The 26406-nt window shown below is 30.5% G+C and overlaps 2 protein-coding genes across 6 annotated transcripts in view; both read left to right on the forward strand.

The window, feature by feature from the left end:
* LOC130451633 (tyrosine-protein phosphatase non-receptor type 13-like) overlaps positions 1–22421 on the forward strand; it is a 43469-nt gene extending 21048 nt beyond the window's left edge. For all 4 annotated transcript variants that reach the window (XM_056790777.1, XM_056790778.1, XM_056790776.1 and 1 more), the window contains 4 exons: positions 12060–12173; positions 16072–17248; positions 17379–18127; positions 19044–22421. In XM_056790777.1, the coding sequence (XP_056646755.1) occupies positions 12068–12173; positions 16072–17248; positions 17379–18127; positions 19044–19192 (2181 nt within the window). In that variant the 5' untranslated portion in view covers positions 12060–12067 and the 3' untranslated portion in view covers positions 19193–22421. The remainder of the gene's footprint in view (positions 1–12059; positions 12174–16071; positions 17249–17378; positions 18128–19043) is intronic.
* A 1871-nt stretch (positions 22422–24292) lies between these two features.
* The window catches only part of LOC130451632 (inositol 1,4,5-trisphosphate receptor), a 36815-nt gene continuing 34701 nt past the window's right edge, over positions 24293–26406 (forward strand). For both annotated transcript variants that reach the window (XM_056790774.1, XM_056790775.1), the window contains exons 1-2: positions 24293–24452; positions 24679–24854. In XM_056790774.1, the coding sequence (XP_056646752.1) occupies positions 24763–24854 (92 nt within the window). In that variant the 5' untranslated portion in view covers positions 24293–24452; positions 24679–24762. The remainder of the gene's footprint in view (positions 24453–24678; positions 24855–26406) is intronic.

Here is a 26406-nt window from a genome sequence, read left to right on the forward strand (position 1 = left end):
AACCTACATGATGTATAAAGTAGCTATTTATTTACTACAATGATAATGTGTAAACAGAATGCAAAAAATATTGGTAATTAACATTTCTAAGGAAATTTTGTAAAATTTGTTTATTTGTACTTTCACACCAATTATACCTGATGTTGTAGTTTCAAAGAAAATAATAGAAAATCTTAATTATTATGATTTTTTTATTGAAAATTCATTTTACATTAATAATTAGATTCTTAGATACCGACTAAAATTGTTTTCTAAGCAAGAACTCATACGATAAGTGACAAAAGAAAAAATTCTTTTTTTACATACACTACCGGTCAAAAGTTTTTGTCCACTCTATATATATATATATATATATATATATATATATATATATATATATATATATATATATATATATATATATAACAACATACGCTAATATTTATATTGTAAAGAAAATACGAGGGGGTACCTAAAAATAACCGGAATTATTTTTTAAATGCTATATACATATTTACAAATATTTACAAAACAATTTTATCACCTTCAAAATACTCTCCATTACAAGTAATACATTTGTCCCAGCGGTGCTTCGGAACATTGTTTGAACTCATCTTTAGAGATTGCTGCAAGTTCCTGTCTCGTTATTTTCTTGATGTCTTCAATGTTTTCATATCGCCGTCCTTTCATGCCCCTTTTCATGCGTGGAAACAAGAAAAAGTCGCACGGGGCCAGGTCAGGCGTGGGGGCAGCGGAACCATTTTTAATCAAAAACTGGCTAACAGTGATGGCTGAGTGTGCCGGTGCGTTCTCATGGTGGAAGAACCAGTCACCTGTTTGCTGAATCGAGCTCCAAGGTATTCCAATGATTTCAGACAGTTGATCAATCGTCTGTCGACGCTCTGTGCGCACAAGCTCTCGAATTCCTTCAACATTTTCATCGATTCGGGCAGTTGATGGACGTCCAAAGCGGTGGGAATAGTACGGTTACGTTTATATAGACTATGAAGACTTGCTATAAATACACCAGTTTCATCCGATAGTTCCTTGGTTTTACCCATTTTAAAACTTACAAGTCTGAAACAATTTGCTTCACAAAAAAAAAATGTTTTGATCCAATAAGTATAAATCCCAGCACGTCATTTCGTGTCACAGGGCTAACTGAGACTAAACTACAATCATAACCACCAAAGAAATAATTCACTATTCAAGAATAAAGAACAAATCAGCCATTACTTTTAACTTTAACGAAATATAAACATTTACGAATAAACAAATAACGGATACTATTATTTTTGGTTTGTATTACACCGTTTCGACCTTTGCTTGGCAATATGAAAGAGAAATTTGTTAAAGTGTATTATTTTGAATGGATTAGGGATTGGAAGAAAACTTGAGACCGTTGTTATAGGTCGAAATACGTTATAAAGGTTATATAGGTTATAAATGAAAGACAAGTTCATATAAAACAATAATTTTATTTCCAAAAGATTGGTACACTTACGATTACTTTTCGACATAATCACCGAATAGATTGAGAAATTTTTCATATCTGTGGACAAGCTTTTCAATACCTTCTTCAAAGAAAGTTGCCACCAATGTAGCCTAACCGTTTAGTCACAATAGAGTACAAAACAGACCTTAAAACTTCTGGAAATTCCGTAGACAAAGCAGTAATGGTGAATCTGCGGTTTTCTTTAATCATCCTGTCAACCCGCTTTATCATGCACATCATTACGGCCATCTTTAAACTTTCGACACCATTCACGCACAACACCACCACTCATGAAGTTTTCCCCATCCACACGACTCATTCTCCGATGAATTTCTGCAGCACTATGGCCTTTATCCTGTAGAAAACGAATTACATTTCGCAATTCACACTTGGCGGGAGCATCAATAATGGCGAACATGCTTACGTGGTTGTAGCACAACGCCGACTGACGCCTAAATGTCAACAATGGCGGAGTGTGTAGTGCGAGAGCTTCGCAGTTGTCTACAGTGCATGCCCGTTGAAAAAAAAACGGCCCTCGTATTTAGCTAAAATCAACATATAAGAAATTTCATGACTTATTCATCGGCCTAAAAGCAGTTAGTAAAAAAACGATGAATAACAATGTCTACCTAGTTTTAAAATACTTAAATTATATAAATAAATTTCAGATGTAAGATTCACAACTACTTATTGTTAGTGAGGCTAGAAACATATGATCTGATGTCCTTGTGTTCATCAGTACCAATTGATTGTTAGAGACAGGTGAAATATTTAACCCCACAAAATGTTATCACGTTTGCAACAATAACAAATCATTTTGCTGACCTCCAAAGCAGTTATCAGTGATATGACGTAGAATTATTTTGAATGAGGAAGATTGTGATACTAATTATACTAATGATACTAATTATGATATTTAATATTAAAAATTTTCATTTTTGAGTTGTTTCATTGATAAGAACATTTTATTTAACATTTACTTGTCGAATCGGTTACGGACACAATAATTACAACAGATTACGCGATTATAATCAATCGATACATTCAGCAAACAAATTAAATTAAATTGAAAGATCGTGCAAAAAAATTTTTTTTTAAATCACTAACAATAATTGTTGATTATGAAAACAACGTGAGTAGATTCTGCTAATTGCATTCAAGATTCACCATACTGTAATCGAAAACGAGTGTAGTACGTTAATTTCTTTTCCTTTTTTAAAATATTACTTTGTAATTACGCTAAAATATCTCAGCTACAACTTATTGAAAAAAAAACATAAAGGTTTCTTAACATGTAGCAATACAATACTCAAGATGTCTCTGAACATATCCTAAGAAGAAATTCAAACTTAGTTGTTATTCAATGGAAATAACATGGCGGATTTTCGATGCCAATGCCCTCGATGGTAGGTGACAGAACTAATCTATTTTCGCGGTTCATTTAAATTTAAAGCATTTCCATCTAGTTCCGATTTCGTAGTTTCCTGAATTCATGCCAAAAAAAATAACACGTTAGTACTGGGACACGTTTATTTACAAAATAATATTTACATATATTTTCAAATAAACCAAGAAAACTTAGTAGACGTGATTACAATATAACTTCTAAAATGAAAACTGAAAAAAATACAGATGTTTCTAACAAAGTGAAGAGAAATTTTATCAAGTAATAATACACAGTGGTGATCAAATTCATTCATTTTATTCACTTGGAGCTTCAATTGTTCCATGATAGTACCATTGATATCAATTTCAAATGGTAATCTTGCAGTGTTGAAACTAAAGGCAACTGAAAATCATTTGATAAATACCTATACAACCTGACCTGGAACTTGTTTTGTACATAGAAGTAGCAAAAGTTTTATCCTCTACAGTCCGTCGTTTTCCTGTTTTCCTTGTTTACCTTGTTTACGAACATTTCTTAACTATGAATAAATGAATTTTTTCGTTACATTATTTCTTCTATACACTCAAATGTTCCAATTTCACACATCTTCTTCAACGTCTTTAACCGCTCTTTGTTATTTTTTAGACTGTTTTTCAATTTTGATATTTTGACCATTGTATTCCGATGAACTTGATACATTATCATTTTCCTAGGTGTTAAATTGCTCTTGTTAGTCCCAGCTACAGTCAAAAAATCCGATTTTTCTTAGTCAAAACCCTGTAACAATGGAATCTGAAAATTCACTTGGAAACTACAATGGCTCTTCTTTAGGTAAATTGCCAGATGCTGAGGCATGAACATACGGACTATCAACTTGATCCTCTTCGATGATCATATCAATGTCTACTATACCTGTATTTAGAGTAGGCAATGAAGGCAGATGAGAGGTAGAAATAGATGGGAAAACTTTATACTTCAAATGTTTTCTTTTGAAATTTATAAAATAACTTTCCTGAAAATGATTTTCACAAAAGTGATAATTTGGTGTAGAGCATTGAATTCTACAAAATTTTTCCCATTTAGAACACACACAAGGAAAGCATTTGGGAAATCGAAAACAATGTTTATTTATGTTTCCTTCTATATATTTACTACTGCAGCCTGAAAATTTACATCTATACTTCACTCTGTCACCTACCTTCAAGTCCATCTTGAAATATTCAATGGAAATTTACAGATCCTTCGTCGTCTAGGGCTATGCTCCATACCTGTCTCTATAAAAAATTCTCATTTATATAAAATTACAATCTGACTGTATGCTGAGAACTGTATATATTTTCTATTCAAACCGATTTTAACAAGAAATCATAATAAAATACATTTCTGATAATATCACTTACCTGTATACCGAAATCTGAAGAAAATATGGCGGGAATTCAGAAATTAATGACAAATGACATATTGATATTGACACATTTTTATTAAACTAGTGCCACGATTGGTAGGTGGCAGAACTATATTTGTGTTGCCGTGATTTACATACAAGATGACGTTCTTTTTGGTATGTTCTGTGGGGTGCATATTGTTTATACTGCTTGTAATAGGGAGACATCTAGTTAATTTTGGTTTAACAATCAACTGAATGTCAAATATCACAGTTGATAGTTTGGGCACTTTTGAAAAAGTACTTTTTCGTCATCTCGAGTGAAACTTTTTTGTTCTTGTTGTTAGCGCATTCATTTGAAAGTTTTTTTATGGGTAATGGCAGTCATGTTGTAATGGAAACTGCATTGCATAATATCGAACAACGCGAGATACGTTATAGGTAATAGTTGATCTTCTAGAGATTAAATGTAATTTCTTGTACGTTGTCTGACACCATATCAAGCGGCCTTAAGCAGGGTGTATCACTTTTCACAGTAGCCGTTTCGGGTAAAGAAGACTTTCTGGTTGAGAACTTCTTAGACCTCATCGAACAAACACCGTATTCTTTATGATATGGTCACCTGCGATCACTTTGATACTTCAATTTCAAAACACACAAAACATAATTAGGAGTTAGTGCTAAAGTCGATTCATAGTACAGATCGACCAACATAGCTTTGCCTCTGAGATTCACAAACGATAAACAGAGAGGGTTAGTGTGCGACAAAGACCGCCCTTTCACCGGAAAGTACAATCGAAGTACAGTCGAAACCGTTGATTGAATGCAGTACCTGAATCAACGTCGAAACAAATTTGGTATCAGTTGACGATAACGATAAAACAGTAGAGGATAGGAATCCCAACATCCTTATTCATTCGCAAGTAGAATATAATTAAAGGAATTATGCATAATATGATAATCACTAGAGAGTATTTATTGTAAATGGATTAATAGTCACAACACATAGTGATATCCTTTCTACCTGATTGAATTTTTTATATTGTAATCCTAGTCAAAATTCGTTTAAATAAAAGTCGGAGATTAAAACATATCGGATTATGAGCAAGTATTTGGAAAAAATGGATAACCTTTAATTTGATGATTATTTAATGAATAAATTATTATTTATCTGTTGATTGGTTTTCGTCAGGTAATTCTTCGATTTCGGATAGATTACAATCTTCATCTTCCTGTTCTGATTCAGTGTCGCTATCGTCATCATTTAAATCAATAACCAGATCATCTACGATAATGTCTATTATGGGTATATAGAATATTATGCTACGCTGATTATGCTGCTCTAGTCGCCAAAATGAGGATGATCTTCAAAGACTTCTACATGTGTTTAACAGCACAGCTAAATCTTCCAATATGATAATATCTGCATCCACAACAAAGTGTATGACCACATCCAAAACTCCGATGATGAAGATGTAAGTTAGTCGTAGACGACCAGATAATTCACCAAGTATTGAAATTCAAATACCTAGGAATCGAGATTTCAGGATTTGGTTATGTAGAGAACGAGATAAGAGAGCAAACAACTAAAGCCTTAAGAATAGCACCATGTTTGAACGAAACCATATGGCGAAATAAACATATCAGAATAGAAGCCAAATCGAGAATATGCAAGGCCACGGTAAGACCTACACCGCTGAGACACGGTCAGAAACGGAGAAAACCAAAGAATGATGAAAACAGCAGAGATGAAAGTGCTACGCAGGATAGCCGGAAAAACCCTACTGGACAGGAAAAGAAATGTGAACATCAGAAGATTGTGCAAAATAGATAACGTCAACGAATGGGTTCTATCAAGAAAAAAAAAATGGAATGAGCACATAAGTCGTATAGATAACAACAGACTGATCAAGATAGCGCGCGATAAATCCCCATTGGGCCGAAGGAGTATCGGCCGACCCAGAAAAAGGTGGAGCTACAACCTTGAAGCAGGATAGGAGGCAAGGATGTCGAAGATAAAACATGCGACTACGCCTAATACAGGGAAGAAGAAGAAGAAGAAGTTTTTTATAGGGCATTCTATATTTCACCATCCCTAGCATATGGCTAAACTATCTCAACCTTTGTGACTCTATGAATTTTACTATGTTGTCTTCATTACATAATTGACTTCAGAGTGGTATTCTTCTCATTTATACTAATGTGTTCATCTATCCTTCTTAGTCATATGATTGTTTCATAGGTTTTCATCTCAATTTTCCTTGTATTCAAGCTGTTCTTAAGAAAATTTTGTTGTTTTTCCTATGTTTTCCACAACTTCAACCAGATATTTGAAACTTAAATGTTTTGCTATATTCCCAGATTTCTGTCTTGACTTCTTTCCTCCACCGCTAATCATTTCATATATTTTGTTTTAATTTCACATCTAGTGCCATTTATTTCCTTGTTGTTTCTAATTTGATCAGTCTGTGCTTTTTCTATGGTATTGAAACAACATCGACAGCGTAAGACCTTGTGAAAATTGTTCTTTGGTCGATATCATTTATTACTTTATGCAGTACAATTGTAAAATGTACCACCTTGTTTTACTCAAACATTAATGTCAAATGTCAATTGCCATTTTGTCTGTCTTACTTTTGGCTTTTTATCTTTGGGTACTCAGTATGGCCGTACTTATATAGGTTATAGGTTTTTCTAGTTCCTCTAGTACTTAAATTGTCTACGCTTTATACTACACTATACACTTTATACTACTACATTGAAATATTATAAAACCAGTACCTAACTGCTCTTATTATTCAAAATGTCATTTGAGTGGGCACCATTACATCACCGATCTTTCTTTCAATTGGAATCATTTCATACATCCTTTGGAAGATGATTAGATTGTACATTCAGTTATAATAATAAGTAACATTTTAAATCTATTTTTAGAAACACGATAAATTGTTCAATAAATTCATTTAAATAACGTCTCGATCTGCGACACACTCTGGAAATATTTGTAATACTAATTACATAATTTGTAGCTTCTCAAGTTTTGTTTCAATAATTTTATCAAATTTCACCAGAAAATACTCTATTTAATTTTATTGTATTTTAGAATTAAAGATATTTCAGTTTTATAAACCGTTTTCAGACACCCTGATATATAAACTCGAGTTTTTTAGCAATAAATTTAATTAAATATTATTAGTTCAAAGTATAGATCTACAGTTCCTCGAAACTATCTGATATTGGTCAAAAAGAGGTTTCTATCACTTTTATTTAAATATAAAATACTTACTACCCATCAATTTGTGTTTTTAAGTAACAAATGCAGAAATGATGCTATATTATCTCTCCTAAATAATGTGTACTCTAGCCTAAACAGCCATCACTCCACTGCAACAACTTTTTGTGATTTCTCTAAGGCTTTTGATTGTGTTAATCATAATATTTTAATCAACAAATTACAGTACTACGGTTTCAGGGGAACACCTATCGCATGGTTCAACTCATACCTTACCAACAGCTTGAAAGGGTTGATACAACGATGTCTTCTAGCAAGCTAATAGAATGTCGAGTGCCACAAGGCAACGACATCTCCTATCTAGACATCAATGGTAAAATATGTCTATTTGTAGACGACACTAGTTTCTCTTGGAGCAACCCTGATTTCACAGCACTTCATAGGACCATATCTAGTGATCTAATCACCCTTAAATCATGGTGCAATTCTAATTTCTGCCTCAACGTTTCTAAAACCAAAATCATATAAAAATACATTGCAGCCTTTTTTATTAAATAACATCACCATTGACGTCGTTGAATCTGTAAAATTCTAAGTACTTGTTGAATATAATTCCTTGAAATGTGATTTACATATTGCCGCCATATCTAAAAAATTCAGTTCCTCCTGTTTTGCGCTGAGATCAGTTTCCAAAGAAATGAACTTATCTATCTCCTTAACAGTTTATTATGTCCTTATTGTGCATCATCGATATGCCACTCCCTTCTGGAATACGTGTGCTGCGACTCAATTTGAGCGAATCTTCAAACTACCAAAGAGAGCTGCTAGATATTTACTCGGATTAATATTCATTATTATTCATTTTTGAATCCGTTTGTCTAATTCGTAAGCACGTTTCTCCGATTTCAGAAAGGTCATTGCACGGCTATCCACTTAGGAACGCGGAGCACGACCTTTACCTACCTATTCCACGTTCAGAATTAGTTGAGGGCTCATTATTTTACAATGCAAAAAAATGCACAATCACTTGCCAATTGAAATCAAATCGATATCATCTTTTCCTGCATTTCTCAATAACTTGAGGGCATATTTACTGGAAAGTGCTTTCTACTCTGTAAACGACTTCTATTCTAATAATAATATTTAATTCCGGGCATGCTGCATACTGGTTTAATTTTTGCTATGTACTTATATACGACTTATATACTAATTACGAGTATTACCTATTACTATTACCTATAATTTAGTTACTCATTATGATTTTATTCTGTATACTGAAATTTTATTTCATTTGTTTTATCTTTATTAAGATATGTTTATGTTTGTTTTTTAGTTTTTACAAGCTTTTGTCTACAAATTGTCACAATTGTTTGACAATAAAGCATTTCTCTCTTTCTCTTTTATAGTAATAATAACTAACAAAAATGGTTTTCTAAAGCAAGAACTTAGAAGTGAGAGAAGAAAAAAGTCGAAATATTTAGATAAATTTACTATACCAAAAATTTCATCAGTTATAAACAGAGGGTGTCTCATAGTCTCTAATTCTATGAAGATCACAAATACTTTACTTTCTTCAAATATTTTCTCTTGGTTTATTGAGGGCGCACTACGTTTTTATAAATAGTATGGATTGTGATAGATATGAAATTTGGACGTTATTGGAAACAAAAGTTTAAAGCAGCCCTGGCAACAAAGGAAATATGTGATATTGAAGGGGAAGACACAGTTAATGAGCGAACGGCACAACATTGGTTTAATGGAGATTTGACGCTTGCAGATCGTTTGCGCTCAGGTTGTCAACCTATGTGGGATATTGAAGTTACAAGGAAAACAGTAGGAAACCAACTTAGTACCAGCAATTGCCGATTGTCGGATTCCCTCGGACCTTCCTAAAGATACTATACACCTCCATTCAAAATCATTAAGTAAGATCTATAAAAGTTGTTCCACACGGAAAATTAATAAGAAACTCACACCGGATGTCCTTACGACATTTACATTTTCTTTTTCATCTTCATTCAAAGTAAAATGAACAACTGGCCTAACAGATTTATTTTAAGCAACACCTTGTACATTTTCTGTGCTACATGTAGGTATTTAGTCACTTGGAAAATTAAAATATCATTGACATCACGTTATTGCAATGTAAGTTGAAATAAAATGGAGAGTAATAACAGTTTTTTTGTTTATATGTGAATTCTTACGGGTGATTTATCAATCATAAATTATAAAATATTGATGATACAACAAAACTGCCAGTAAATATTAAACTATCATGATATAATGAGTAACGATCCTTAAGAATTTAATTAAACTTATTTGTGATGAGATATATTGATGTAATTGAAAGAAAATTGTCTACCAGTTTGTAAAAATTATCAAAATAAATATATTTTATGACATGGCATATTAATTTGAATGCGTTATTTTTATTAAATTTCGTTGAATACATAAGTGCATTGAGTCTATTAAACAACACCCTCCCAAGTGTACAGCAGTTATCTACAGAATAGTATGTTTATCCAACATTTTATACCTTAGTTATGTAAATCTTACGGGGTTATAAATAGAATTTCCTTACGGAATATTTATAATAATTTTGATTGACGACAAATGAAGTGTAATGTTTCAAATGGGTTAATACAATACGAAGAACACTGTACAAAATAAATGGGTGGTAATTTTACAGATAAATCTACAACTCAACTGTCCACAACATCTTGATTCAGAGAAATCGGCGCTCAAAGATTTTTAGGCTTATAAAATTCAAGTTATTGTTTATTGTTCATTTATTTGTGATGATGAAAAGAAATTTTAGGATTTGTTATTTATTTATATTGCCATGTTTACAATAATTATCACCCATATCTTAGAATTTCCGAAATTATATGGTATTTTACTGCTTATGATCACGATCTTTTCTTGTAAACTCAACACTAAAAACAGCATTCATACTGTAAATTTTTATTTAAAATAAAACCAAAAATGATTTTGAAATGTTATTATTATTGACTCAGATGTATAAATTGCAATTATCATCTTCATATCAAAGTAGCTGTTGTCTCCATCATCAATTTTGTCTTCTGACTCCAAATTTATGTAGAGGTCGTAGTATGCGGATGGAATAGTGCCTTTTTTACATAGTTTTAATAAATCTTCGTAGTTTTTCGTAGAATTGGCTTTGTAGAGCTGTGGTACATTATCTATGCTGGATTGATTCCGAAACCGTCGTCGCTGTGTAATCAGTGATTGAAAGTGCTTGTCACTGAGCTGGTATTTATGGTTTATTGTTTTAGAGTTGCTTTTGCGATTCTAGAATCATTTAACTTTTAGCCACATTACTTTTTCCGGACCAATCTCTATTCACATTCTCTTGAAGCGTGAAGGAACTTCAGAGCACTACCCCTAGGTCCGTATGAAATAGAAGACGAAGATCTCTGGCAATTAAAGCCATCCCCTATTCTAGACTTTTTAAAGGAGTGGAATCAACGAATCAGCTGTGTATACATGACCCCAAATCTATATATACGAGGATATATTGATATCTAGTTAGCCTAGACCAGTTCCATTGCGTTACCATAGCAATGTGTTCTGTGCTCGATTTGAAAACGATGTAGACTTCTTAAACCGAATTGTTACTATGGATAAGACTTGGGTACATTTCTACGATCCAGAAACAATGGAACAATCGATGGAATGGCGGCGACACTCTGTTTCTCCAAGACCTAAGAAGTTTCGTGTCAAAAAATCTGCTGGAAAAGTTCTTGCTTCAGTTTTTTGGGATTGCCATGGAATAATCATGATTGAATTTTTGGAGTGTAGAACAATAACTGAAGATTACTATTCGATATTACTGACCACTCTACGAGACAAAATTAAAGGGAAAAGACGCGGAAAGCTATCCAAAGGTGTTTTGTTTTTGCAGGACAACGCCCCTGCACACAAATCTCATTTTGCCATGCAAAAAATTCGTGATTTAGGGTTTGAGTTACTAGAACACCCCCCTTATTCAGCAGATTTGGCTCCGTCCGACTATCATCTCTCCTTGACTGAAAAAAAGATTAAAAGGTCGTAAATTTTCGTCCAACGAGGAGGTAATAAAATCTGTGGAGGTCTGGTTTTCATAACAGGAAGAAACATTTTTTTGAAAGTTCTAGACACGTTGCACGTTCGCTGTTATAAATGTATCCAATTAAGAGGAGAATATGTTGAGTAATAAAATATTTCGATATTGAAATTTTGTTTGATTTTTGTTTGTTTGGTTCTATAGTAGGCTAAGAATTTTTCAATATATCCTCGTACATATATACATTAATCACGGTTTTTATTGACACAAATTGAATTATTTTGTATGCATATATCATTTTCACGAAATTTGTGGATTACGCCTATTGACTTCCAAGACGACCGACAATCTGAGAATATGTTCTATATCTGATAGCCTCTTGTACATGCAAAATCTGTGTTTGTTGAATCTGGTGGGACAGCATATTCTATGGGCGTGCTAAATAAAGAATTTTTCGCTATTTTTTATTATATTCAATTTGAAAACCTAGGTCAATTACTATTTCTACTTTTTCAGTAACCGAAATGCGACTATTCAAACGACGGAGCTCTGATCCGAACCCACAGCTAGAACATTTATCGACTCTTTCTGAAAACTGTATCGATCATGGAGAAGAAGCTTCAAAATCATGTAAGATATATCTATATGATAAAATTGTGGGTGCATTTGTCATAGAATAATTAGTCACTCTTATCACGGATTTGTCAATGTGGTGGCGGAGACTCGCCGTCTTTTTAGCGGTCAGTTATTGTAAATACCGTTTTGATAACAGTCAGTATTTCAGGAAAGATTTATTAATTGTCTCAAATTGTGATCAACCTTGTTTGAGAGAACATTATCACGTTTACTATCATTTATGTGTGTGGTATAATTAAACCAGTTTTTTCCTATTGAATTTTTTGTTTAATAAGAATCGGGTAAGCTAGGTTAGTTTTTTTATTATTTAACATAAATGTTTTTTTTTTAAATTCTGTACATTGCATACATTCATTGTTATAGCTGATCACGATATGCTTTTTTGAATACCAATGAAAAAAAAAATGATTTAATATTTGATCAGAATAATACGGGGATAGTAAATAGGGCTAATGTTTCACATAATTAATAAAAATCGACGTTTTTAGAATTGTGAGCCTCACAATTTGAAAAATTATAGTTTGATGCTTGATAGTTTCTTGTACTTTTCTTTTGCTATTACAATAAAAACTATGAGAAGCTTTATTTAATACTTAATAGTCATAATAAATCGATATATTGTTCACCTAATGAAAGGAAAATGTTCACGATACGTTTATTAGTGATCTAAGGGTGGTATCTTTTTTCATTTATCTGTTATTATTTTCAAACTTAATTAATTAAATTTAGTAACGTGTGTTACTTTTCGAGTTCTATTCACATCACGACATCGCAGTGGCACACTTCTGATGAAGTCCTTCAAGTTATTTTGGTCCATATTTTCTAACTCAGTCATTAACACCTCTTGCAGTTGTTGAAGGAAATCTGTGGATCTCACCGTTCATTAAATATTGCTCCACATATGCTTAATAGTCTTAAAGGAATTGGTGTATTATTCTAACGACATGTACACATGCATTAACATAAGCTTATTACCTATAAAAGGGGCATAAGGAATAACACGTGTTTTTAAAATATCTATGAGCAGTTAATGATCATCTATCTAACAGTACCAATCCTGCGTAAGCCTTTAAAGATATTACACCCCACAACATCATAGACTCTTCTCCAAAATTTGTTGAGGGTCTTTTGGTGCAAGGAAAATATCTTTCACTATTTCGTACATGAATAAGTATTCCTCAACATGAACTAAATAAAAAAAATCTGGACTCCTCCTTAAAGATTAAGTTCGCATGTTCTCGTGTGAACTTAACCTAGCTGCACGGTGTTTCCTGGTTAGTTGAGGAGGAGTGTCAGGTACTCTGGACCTAATTCTAGCATTGATTGAAACGATTTTCACGGCTTTTGAAGTTACTCTCACATTTCGAGCTTCAACTAACTCTTGTTGAAGCTATCTTGCCGTTATATGTCTTCTTCGTCAAGCTTTCTGGCTGAAAAATCTATAATCTGCAGGTGGAGTTGACGACCATGCACTGGATCATATCCTTGAAAGTACCGAGGACACAGTTAACTGATTAATTTGAAGTATATTACCAATTATTCTAAATATTTGCTCCATTTGTTAAATTTAAATTTCTGTTTAGAAGCTCTTAGTCATAGTCAATATTAATTTAAAAATGCTCAATAAATACAAACTGCGTACTTTCTTTCAATCTGTGCCGAACAAAAAGTGATAAGAAGCAAAATCAAATTAACATTTAATATTTCTTTTAAATTTAAATGCTGCCATGCAGTTTGATTTAGAAAAGAAGTAATCCAAAATTTACTATAATAAGGGTTTGGTATTGATTATGTAAATAGTAATTAGTATATATAAACAATATTTCAGTAATTATTTTTCCAAATATTTATTAAATAGATAAATATATAAATACTAAATTTTTGCAGTTCAATATGTTTATGAAATGCCAAAAATTTCAAAAAAGGCACTTTAACATAGAGGGTGCTCATTTTTTTTAGTAGTTTTAAATTGTGTATTACCCCCTTGTGTCTAGTACCAACTTTTAAAAACCTTAAAAAGTAGTAGATATTAATAAGTAATGTATCATTCTGAAGCAACTTCCATTATCTATGCACCCCATTCTTTTCTAAACATTTAATTTTAACGAATTTACTGCACAAAGTACCTCCTCAAACTTCCATACAATTCAAAAGCTTTTCTAACTTTTTTCAACATTTCTGGTTTCATTAAATCCATAGGAGTTACATCGATCGATGTAGCTATGAGTTAAATAGATCGATGTAGCGGGCCATTCGATTGGAACATCTACGGCATATTCATTGTCCAGGAAAACAAGGATCTAAAAAGTTGCGAACCCCCAATTTTTGGCGCGTTTATGTTCGACTTTATCTGAAAATGTGTTGGCGAGTATCACTATAATAATACAATAATGCCTGTAGAATTCACCATACAAAGTAAACGTATTTTCATCGGAGAAATTGTGAACATGTGTAAGCATTCAACCGGATTACCTTCCTGTAATTCTTGTTTCAATGTCCTCTTGTATGGACCAATTTTATGATTATTTTAATCCGATTTTGGATACATTAGAAGCTATTTAAACAGTACCAAATCTGATACGACGCTTACTATGTATTTTCTTTGAATTTATTACTTCAAAATTTTTAATAAACATTATTTTGGTTAGTCTAATAGCGATACTACTAATTATTTGATGGTACAGTTTTACGAAATCTCTGGTACACAATAAACCATTTCCATTTCTTGAAAACAAAGAAAATAACAGGTTTGCATAGACCATGGAGATAGCTTGAAAATGATGTATAATTCGACCCTCCTTACCATTCTAATGTTTCCCCAAGTGGTGTTTCTAGGTGCTAGAGGATGAAAAAAGAAATTTTCAGCTACCATAAAACTTCAACCCTCTCTCCAAATCTCAGTAGTTTCAAATTTAGTACATGTTTGTTTCGTTTTATCGGTTTTATGTATTTGACTATTAGTTATTCATTTTAGAATTTGAACATAGTTCAACATAAGTGCTGAGTATGGGCCTGTTTTTAGCTTAGTTAATATGCTCAATGGTTAATTAAAATTTTGTCCAATTTAAAGAATAACTTCAGACACCCCTTAGTAATTAAAAAAACTTCAAGCTAATCATAAGCGCTTTCGAGCCGGCCAAAAGTGACTATAGCCAAGAATTAAAATAAATTTCCATCAAGATTTATAACGCTAATAAGTTTCGAAAAAAAACTCAAATAATTAAATCCGGTTAAGACAAACAAAAAAGTTTTAAAGCGATTTATTCTTAAATATTTTTCCAGACAAGAGCCTTTGTACCCTCTGCTTAGTGGGATTGTACCATATTCAAGAAACCTGTTTGCTTTTCCTGGAAAAATATTTGAAACTAATTCAATAAATTGTTGACGTGATTCAGTTCTTGTACGAGACCGATTGATTGTTGAAGGAAAGCGAGTGTCAACTGATGATCAGTTCAGTATGTATATCAAGCGATTTCGTCGCGATATCGTCAGTTCACAATATCTGGGTTGAGTAATTTGTTTCCCAAAATTTCACGGTCAGCTGCATATAATAGGTGAATCAAATAATCGAGTAAAGCTGCAAACCATGTTAAATAATTGAATGAAAACGAAGGCAATTACTTTCTTTGACTAATATATTAAAGAATTGGTATCACGGTACCTTGAACGATGAATCGGAACAACCAATGCGAAAAGTAATTTAATGTTGTATTACATATAACATTTTCTACATTATGTCTGTAATTTTCATTTAAGGACCAATCAGACCTCGTAAACTATTATCTGTTTATGTAGTACTGAATATAATTGAAATAGTGACAACATTTTGAGCACCACCGAAATATATATGACATATTCTAATGACATTATAATATAACTAATGTATTTTTAGATCTTTCCGCTTGGGGAAGAACTTGGGACAAGCTTAAACGCGGCGACTCTTCCGAACAATTACCTTCTACTACAAATAGAAGAAAAATGTGGTATCCTCTCAAAAAACATGATAGTACATCCTCGAGCACATCTAAGTTTGGAGATGAAAAATTCGAATTGAAACTGTCGCAAAACGATTTAAGAAAAATATATGATATGTATCGAAATATGAACGATAAAGACAGATGTGAAAGAATAATAAAAAGTAAAAGAAAAGCTAGATGTATATCGGATAATTTAGAACTTAGTCAACAGCAGCTACTAGATTATTTAATTCTCATGAAACCTGAAGCTCATGAACTTGATAGAATATTCAGTGAAATATCCGAAGAGCCCCCGAGACAAGAATCAAAAAGATTACTAATGGTTTCGGAAGAGAGAAAGACTAGAACATCTAGAATTAGATCAATATTCTCGAGAGCTTCCAGCAAATCTGACGATGAATGTGATTTACGACTACATCCTAAGAACTCATCTACAGATAGTCTCACCAGTCTGATTAATTTTATAATGCCCAGTAGAAAATATACTTCCAATAGCTCTCCAAAGTTACCAAATAAAATTAAATCAGATGAAAGTGGATATGGAAGTGATTCTACGAAGACAATGACCAGTATCGATTCGCCTATAGGATCTTTAAAATCTCAAAATAGTGAAGTATCCACTGATATTACTGAAGAGAATTCCACAGCTGCTACTAGTGACTTTTATTATGACGATACTGATACAGCTGAAGAAGATAATAATGACCATGAAATGACAATAACAAATTTCTTTAAAAAACAATCCAAAAAGAGATCTCGTTCTCAAAGTCAAGATAATGACTCATTGTCACGACGAAAATCATTTAAATTCAAAAAATCGCCCGTAAAAAGTAAAGAAAAACTCAAAATGTCTATAGAAGATTTAAGTCAAAATTATTGTGATAAATTAAAAATAAGTGCTGAAAACATAGAAATGAGATCTAAAAAGAGACCATGCTCAAGCACAGGTCATTTGGAGAAGGATTATAAATGTGTTAATCTAAAAGTTGGGAGAAACGAACATTTGGGCATTAAAATAGGACCAAATTATGGAAGAGATTCCATAATAAGCTATAGCATTACTGATATACTACCAAACTCCGTTGCACAAAGGTAAAACATCTATTTATAATTCATTCAATCAAGTATTGAAATTATTTTTATTGCATGTTTCTTTTCCTTTTTTTAATCTAAATTTGTTAAATTTCATACTTTTCTTCGATTTGACTTGTTCTTATTCCAGGAATGGAGTTCTAAAAGTAGGAGATCAAGTAGTGAAATTGAATGATCATCAATTAAAAGGTTGTCCTATATCTGTAGCTAAGAGTTATTTGCAAACAAGAAATGGGGAATTTCAAATAACGATATGTAGAACGTACCCTCAACAGTCAGTTAAACCGATCATTAAAAAGAAACCACCAGTGTCAAATTTAAAGGAAAGCATTGCCTTTAAAATGGATAACGTACCGACCATAAAAATACCTTTACTTAGCCCAACAAGAAATACTTTTAATATTAAAATGGACATGTCAAATACTAACACCTCAAAATGTAGTCTTTCGTCGGTGTTAAATATGGATAGCTGTCCAGCCAAAAAATACGTTGGATTATCTGATATACTTGATAATAAAAATGATGACATAGAAACTAAAGTTTCCTTTAGCGAAAAGCCGAGGACAGACGATGATATTTTCAAGAAACCTTCAGACAGAAGAAATAAGCAACTCGATCAAGATTCCATCACAGGAATGAGAAAATTTTCCATCTCAACGGATTTGTGTACTAGAAAATCGAGTACAACGGTGGAAAGTAGTAGAATGGAAAAGTATCTCCCCGGTTACAAAACGGTTGAATTTCATAAAGGCCCAGGATGCAAATCACTTGGTTTTTCTATTGTTGGAGGCAAAGATTCGCCAAGGGGGCCTATGGGAATATATGTGAAGACAATTTTTCAACTTGGTCAAGCTGCTGATTCTGGAATATTGAAAGAAGGTCAGTTGATGTTAATTTTTTATATTTCCAAATTATGTTATACATATTCTTTTATATTTGAAATAAAAAAATTTAAGTAGGAAACATTCAATGCTCAATTCAATCAATTGCAATGTATCTATAAAATATGGGCAGTTTATTAGGTTTGGTGAATTGTATTTAGTTTGACGTCTGTGTATAATTTTGCCATAAAAAATCTTTATTTTTTCATTGCTAGTGTGATTTATTTTAATATGATGAATAATATTATCAAACGAGAGTGTAATTTCATTCTTGAAGAAAAAAATAATGGTGGTATAACAGAAATTCAAACAAGCGACTTGGAAGAGAAGTTTCAACTCGTAGTAGTGGTTTTTTCGTATTATACAGCCTAGATCTGTAAAAACAATCAACCTGTCAAGACTATTTAGTTTATTTATCATTATTGAAAACATTCCTATTTAAACTTTTATCAACGTATCTGTAACTCCCGGATCAAAACTTTAACTTATTTTGCTATATTGTTTATTATTTTTCTATTTATTATTTACTCACACCACCCCAGAGCGCAACAGTCTATGAGTGGGTGAGAGAAACATGTATAAAAATTAACAACCAAACTTAGTGGAATCGTACAAATAATAAACAATGATTCATTCAAATGAAATGTTAATAATATAGTATACATAAGTACACAATACAATTTTATTTATATTATAGATAGTACTGTAAAAAATATCCAAAGAGTTTTGCCCACTCTTTCGAATGCGATGTCTGTAGAAAAACCAGTGTAGCCGTGACGCTTTTTGTTTTGCCGTGAAAATGATCGACGAAAAAACAAGTTCTAAACTTTAAAACAACTTTGTTTATTCAGTCATACATCATACATACGTTAAATATTTATTATATACTTTAAATAACATGATCATGTTTTTAGGTGACGAAATAATTTCAGTGAATGGTACTTCCTTTCGTGAATTATCCCACCGTGATGCCGTAAGTTTCTTTAAAAGCATCAAATGTGGAAAAGTCGAAATGGAGCTAGTTGCGCGACAGAACCACAATAAATTTTCAAGTTCTTTGTGAATTTTTATTACAAACATCTGGTTGGAATTTATATCATTTTAAAGGACAATATTTCACTTTTTATTTTTTTAGTATTTGCATTTGCGGTCAACTCTAATGTATAGATAGGTGAACGACAGTGAAATTTTTTTCTTTAAATAAAAATACGTAAGGGATATTTTCGTCATTTAGTTTTTGTTTATAGAGAGAATCAAACTAGTGAAGATACTCTAAAATGATATAAGTTAATCATTTCTGACGAAGTGCCATATAATTTGGAAAATCTAATCTAAAATACCAAAAATAATACAAAAAACTTAATAAATTTGTAATTAAAATGAAAACCGACTAGTTTATATTTTGAAAGGTTAACGCAACTTTTTGATACAGAAATTTTTAATAAAAATGATTTCCCCAAATTTTCAAAATACTGATTGGATTGAATAATTTTGTCACTATAATCCATGCAGCAAAAAATTAATATTTAAGTTCTGCCATAATTTTAGTAATAAACACTTTGTAGTTGGTTAATAATGAAACTAATAAAACATAATTCAATTATAGATTTTAATATTTATTAAAAATTATGCATTTTCTGGTATAAAATTAATATAAAATCACTATTTAAGAAATTGAAACAATTATTAAATTTTTTAAAAACATCATTGGGGTAACCACATATTAAAACGTGACATAATTTGGCGAGGGATTAAACTTTTGCTACCTTAAAAAATCAAATGTAGCCTTTGAACAAAATATAAGGTGATCTTATTTAACAAAATGTATATACTCACTAATTCGAAAAAATCGATCATTTAAACAGAAATTGTTCAATATTAACATTAACTGTTAATTCTTGATGTTATTGTCCTTCTTGGTACGAAATTACGAATAGTGTTGAGGGTTGAAGACTCGATATAAAACTATCTAAGGGTTTTTAAATTGCCGATGTTTCGATCCTTCATTTGATCTTAATCAAGGCTCAAAATATAAGGTACATTATAACTCAAACATTAAGGAATTGAGAAATTTGAATTGTGAATTAAAAATCTTTTGACTAACCTCTAAAAGGCATTTATTTATATTTATTTATGTATGAGTATAAGTTTCTCTAAATGATTCTTTTTCTACTTATTCTTCTGTTTATACAAAAATGTTAATTGTCTTGGTTATATAGTTTATCTAAATTTTTGTCTCTTATCCAATGTTATTTATATTGTTACACTGAAATATTCTGATTATTGTTTTACTTTTTAATTCACAATTTAAATTATTTGTTTATCTTCCTCAATGTTTGAGTTATAATGTACCTTATATTTTTAGCATTGATAAAGATGAAATAAAGGATCGAAACGTTGGCAATTAAAAAATTGTTTCATTTCGATTCCTCAAACCACAACATCCTCCGTAATTATCTGTTGATTTAGAACGAAATTGAGGATAACAAATTTGCAGCTTTTCAACTTTCTAATTTCTTTATTAGTAGTAAATCATTCATCACAAATTTAGTTATAAGACTGATATTATGTTATTATGGAAATTAAATGTAAATATTAATAATTTTAAGTTTGGTGCTATTAAATGGCAACTAATGTGCAATTATTCAATAACTTTATACGTACATTATTTATTCAAGACAAAAATTTGGTGCAGTTATGAACAGTTTTATGCAGAGCAATATGATTAATGAACTTTCTATCAACTACATTCTAAACTTATAATTATAATTAAATTAAAATTTCTATTATACTTTTTCAATTCAAGAAATTAAATTGTTTGCACTTTTCTGCAGAATTAAATGCTTCTTAATTTTTTATTCTAAATAAATATAATATTAATTGTAAATCCAAATTTGTTTACTTAGTACCTAAAACAAGATTTTAGGGGTAAATAAGTTGTAATTGAAAAAAAATGGGGTGCTTCATCAAGTGATTCTAAATGAACAATTCCGTATTCACTCGGCTGAAGTATATTAAATGTTTTAATTCCAAGAACGTATCATTTCTTTTACAATTCGGCAACTTTTTCCAAATAAAACTTGTCTTCATTTATATTTCAAAATTATTACCAAGCCTTCTTATTTGCTTTTCTCAACATGAAATTTTCTTTTTTTGGTTCATCAATGACCTAACTAAAATAGTAGTTCGATTTCATAACATATGGTATACCCATTATTTACTACCAATACAACACTCACAATACTACAGTCTACGCGGGATTCGATTACCAAGATCAAAGGGAAAAGTTAAACTTTGGTGTCTGAAGATAATTACTTGGTTATAAAAATGCACGTCGCGTGTAATTATGTTGGTGCAGTGGTGTAAAGAGTTTGAATATTACCAAAGAATTCAGAAATTCTAAGTTAACTGCAGACTGCTTGTTTGTAGTATATCAATTTGAATTAAGATATGGCATTTATTTTTAGTTTTCTGAACCAAGATTTTTAAATGAAAAATTATAATTGAAGCTTCAGTAGTTAACAAATATTGTAATATTTAGTAAGAAGAGTACTGCATAAGACTGGTAATAAGTGCCAACTGTCATGTGTATTCAGAAAGTAGAATTAATTAGATGTGCATTTTTCAATTCATATAATTATTTTGTTAGACATATATAAACTTTAGTGGCTTAGATTTTAAATGAAATAGAGTATATTTATGTGATAGTTTCAAAGTTACAATAATTTTGAGCATTCTGGTATTTCTAAAATGCTAATTGAAACTTAAATGATGGAAAATGAAGTCCCAACTTAAAAATTAAAATTCAGAAAAACCTCCATGACATATCCTGGAGAGCTACGAAGTAATGCATTTAGACATCGTGGGCTATATTATACAATGTGTATCATTAATATCACATAATTTTGAAAGAACATTTCTGGTCTATTCTAAATTGGCTGTTTGAAAATGATAAAAGCAAGTTTTGTTTTCCGTCATTTAAGTATTGTTTCAGAAATTAATTTTTAATTTGTTATTTATTAGGCATTCATATAATGCGAGTCATATTATCAATAATTGGAACAAATATAGTTTTTGACTTTACTTGGGAAATATACTTGTTTGATTCAATTTTATTTACTGTTTTCAGTTTTCATGACAGTTGATTTATAAGAGTGTTGTTTTAGTATAGTGCGTATTTTTATGTTTATGATTTTGTACAGTTTTATAAAATATTGTTACCAACTAATAAAATAATGATATATTATGAGGTTATTTTTTATATAAAACATTGAATTAAAAAACACTAACAACATGGTTGTTTTATTTTATATCCAATTATTCCTATTATGTATTCAGGTCTTTATTTTTCACTTATTCGATTCCTTTATAGTCATTTTCTTAAAATAAATATTCTTCTTTTACGCACTGTATACTAGTAAGCAAATGTTTTTGTAACTGGAATAGACACAGGCTGAATTATAAGTATTATTCCTAATAATTCTACTCCTAATATAAAACACCTTTAAAGAAGTAGTTCAGTAAAATTGAAAATAAAAGAAAATATAAATCATCAAAAAATTACAGTTAAAAACGAAGCAATGATACTCTTAATCAACTTCTCTAAAGTTTTCAAAGATGAAGAGAAATATCATCTGTGAAAAGGTCACAACACTAATTTCAGTAAGCTTTCCAGCAACGATGTAAAAGTGAATTATGATAGTAATTAGTATTCACTTGGTTTGTTTGTTTCACGTTTTTTAGACAAAAAGTTCATACTTATTAAGACATCACATTTATCAGACAAATTAACTTTTGTACATTTTTATTAGAAATAGTATTTCAAATTTAATCAATTTAGGCAACACAGACAACATATTATTACTTTATATAATTTTAATTACTATTTATAATACGTACTATTTTAAATACTCCATAACTTTTGTAAAATTAGTTGCCTATAGTACAGTAACGATGTTCCACAGTTTATTAGTTTTATATATTATGTAACTGCAGCTCTGAAAAGTTATTGAATAGTTTACCTAAAATGTAACCTAGTCTTGAATGTACCTTATCATGGGACAAAAAATGAACTAATTACATATAACGATTATGAATTGTGTTGCTATTTCTCCCAAAGATACCAAATAGATAAAGGAACTAAATTATTGAATGAAAGTTATAAAATACGTAAAATCCAGTTGGCGGCGCCCCAACATCAAAATTTTAAATATATTTTGAAAAATTCATATCCTTTAGTGAAAATGATAAGAAGAGTTTATGATTTATCATTTTTCTGGTTAAATTTGGGGTTTTATCTTAACGAAATTTAAAATTTTATTTTTTGTGCAGATAGCTATAAAATTTCAGTAATTGTCGATTTATGGTATTAATATGTTGAATTTTATTTTAATTAACATATTTAAAACCATTGTATAAGATATAATACTTATAAGAATCGTATTTCCTCTTATTTGAATAAATTTTTCCAATACAGTTTTGTTGATTATACTGTTTTTAAAATTGTTTGCTGGTTTTAATCCTGCGCGTACTGCATATGCTTTAAAGTATTATTAATGTGAGGCTTTATCAACTTGATATCAGAATAACTCATTAATTCAAGCTCATTTATTTTGTTCCACCAGTACGTTTCATTTTCGGATCGCGACTAAACAGTTTGATTATTGTGTAAAGAAAAGAATATAGTTTTCTTTGTAGTTATAGTGCGATTTTTTGCTACGTTGATTTATAATAAAATATCTAGGTTTGTATTTACGCCAAGTTATAGTTGTTTTTATTTACGTGTAAGTGAAATTATTTCTATTTATTACTACTAAAGCTACTAATTTAACTTCTCAGTAAATAAAATTAGTTCATATTTAGTTTGATTGATGTTTTGAAAATTGAAATCCCCGTTGACCTGAAATTGTGTGCGGGTATTGATATATTCCGTAGTTTGGAAATGGGAGGAAGAAAGTTATTTGAATCATGTGATACGCCGATGGTCATTAGAGTTGATAAGTATTTCAAAATGTTCTTCTGCTTATAAACATTTTTAGTTTAAGTAGGGCATTGCCGTTTGTTGGTATTTGAAAGCATTTTAGTTTTCGATTAATTAAAATTTAAATGGTCAACATATTTGAATTAACGTGACAGGTACGTATACGTTTCACGTCTGCGCAAAAGGCATTATAGTCGATAGTTGGATTCAAAAGAAAATTCGTCAATAAACTTTAGTTTACTTGTACACTAGTGAAATTATCTTCTAATAGTATAATGTATACATAATAATATATAAACATTTGACATAGTCAGAATAAGTCAGAATAAGTGATTGCTTATTGGTGAGTGTATTGTTTTTAGGCACATAACCTATATTTATTTTTCTTAAATGTTATTAGGTCGTTTTTTCGCTTTTTCAAATGTTATCCACTTCATTTATTTTTGTTATGAACCTTAGTACGGGCAAGTTTCTATTTTAATCTAATATAAACAATACCAGCAGCTCACTTTGACATTTGACAGATGTTATTTTAATTGTTAAATATTTTGTTTTAATTTTATTTTTAGTATTAGGTCGACACCTACCCGATTATTTTATGGAAGTTCAATAATATGAAGATCCTGTGATGTTGCAACAGTAATTACATAAAAATGGAATTAGGAAATTCAAGTATTCTGCATATGGGAGACATCGTTTCCCTATATGCAGAGGGAAATGTTTGCGGATTTCTAAGCACTTTGGGGTAAGTTCAACATAAACACTGTGATAAAAATGATATATGGTTGTGTTTTATGAACAAATAATTGAAAATTTATAGTATTAATACATTTAACAATCAAATTTTTAAATTTGTGTTCAATGACATCTATATATTTGAAATCATTTAACTTAAATAATTCTCTGCCTAATATTGGTTCTAACTGCTTCTTTGTAAATTAGTTACACATTAGCACATATTTTTTAATGACATGTGAAAACTATTGATTTTATTTTTTTGTATTTACTAAATCAAACTGCACTTGTAAGTTTAAATAGGTTCTTATTATTAATATTATAAATAATAATATCAATTATGAAAGGTTGTCAAAACACTTTGATATTCAATTTATAATGATGGAACACTATTCAATTTCTAAGTACCAAGCAAATTATTGATCTCACTAGGTATAACCATATAATCTACAAAATAAATTATTGTTATTTTTAAGTATTTTGGATTTGATTTTATAAAGTAACTTGAACTTTAAACTTTACTTTATTATAATCATAAGGATGGATACTTAAAGTAAATATGAAATTGATTAATAGTAACTATTGTTCATCTATTATTATATATAAAAATACAATTGAATAAACATTGAAAATGTTTAAGTCATATAATTTGTCAGTTTGTAGTTTTTGTAGCTTATATTGTTCTATTACGAAAGTAGTTTTTAAATATATAATAACATTTATGTTGATAATAACAACTTGGACTTACTAAACCAATCTTGAAATAAACTGTAAAAATTTGAAACATATTGACACTTGAATTTAAGTGAATACACATTGTTTTTGTATCTAAATTTTTTGGAGATTTAAGATAATAATATTCTAACCACTTATAAGTTCCTGCATATTTTATATAGTCATATTTGATTAAAATGTACTTGTTGTACTCAAATATTCTTTGGAAAAAACATATTTGTGACACCTGTGTATGATAATTTTGTTTATATAGCTTTTGGTAAAGTAAGACTCCATTTATCACAGGGGTTATGTTCCATTAAAGTATTGTCAAACAGCTCTATTTTAACATGTAAATAATGGGGTTACGGGAAGATAGATAGAAAATTGGTTAGGTATTAAATTTAATAATGTTTTTTTTTTAATAAGAATAAAACCTTATTTCTCACAAACATTAAAACAATATAAATGAATATACTTATAAAAATAAATAGCATTCTAAGTCAGTCAAATCATTCAGTCTATTATGTGCTTCCAATTTACTGCCTTTTTGTCAAGAAGATATCTAATGTTCGTTTGCGTTTTTCTTTTGCATTGTGTTGAAAGATGTTGATAAGTGGATAAAGCATCTATAACACCCCATCTTGCTTTCATAACTTATGTCACTTGCCTCAGCCTGAATGTAATCAAAAATTCTTCTAGCTTTTCCATTATGAGAGATTGGCTTAATGGCATATTGCGTTCAATTTCATTGACAATCTATATAGACAGTTGTTTTCCATTTCCTCTATAGTGTTATTTCTATTGTTGAAATTGCCAAATTCAGTGCAGCACTAAATTGATATTGA

The sequence above is a fragment of the Diorhabda sublineata genome, chromosome X (genome assembly GCF_026230105.1).
Source record: "Diorhabda sublineata isolate icDioSubl1.1 chromosome X, icDioSubl1.1, whole genome shotgun sequence".
NCBI lineage: Eukaryota > Metazoa > Arthropoda > Insecta > Coleoptera > Chrysomelidae > Diorhabda > Diorhabda sublineata.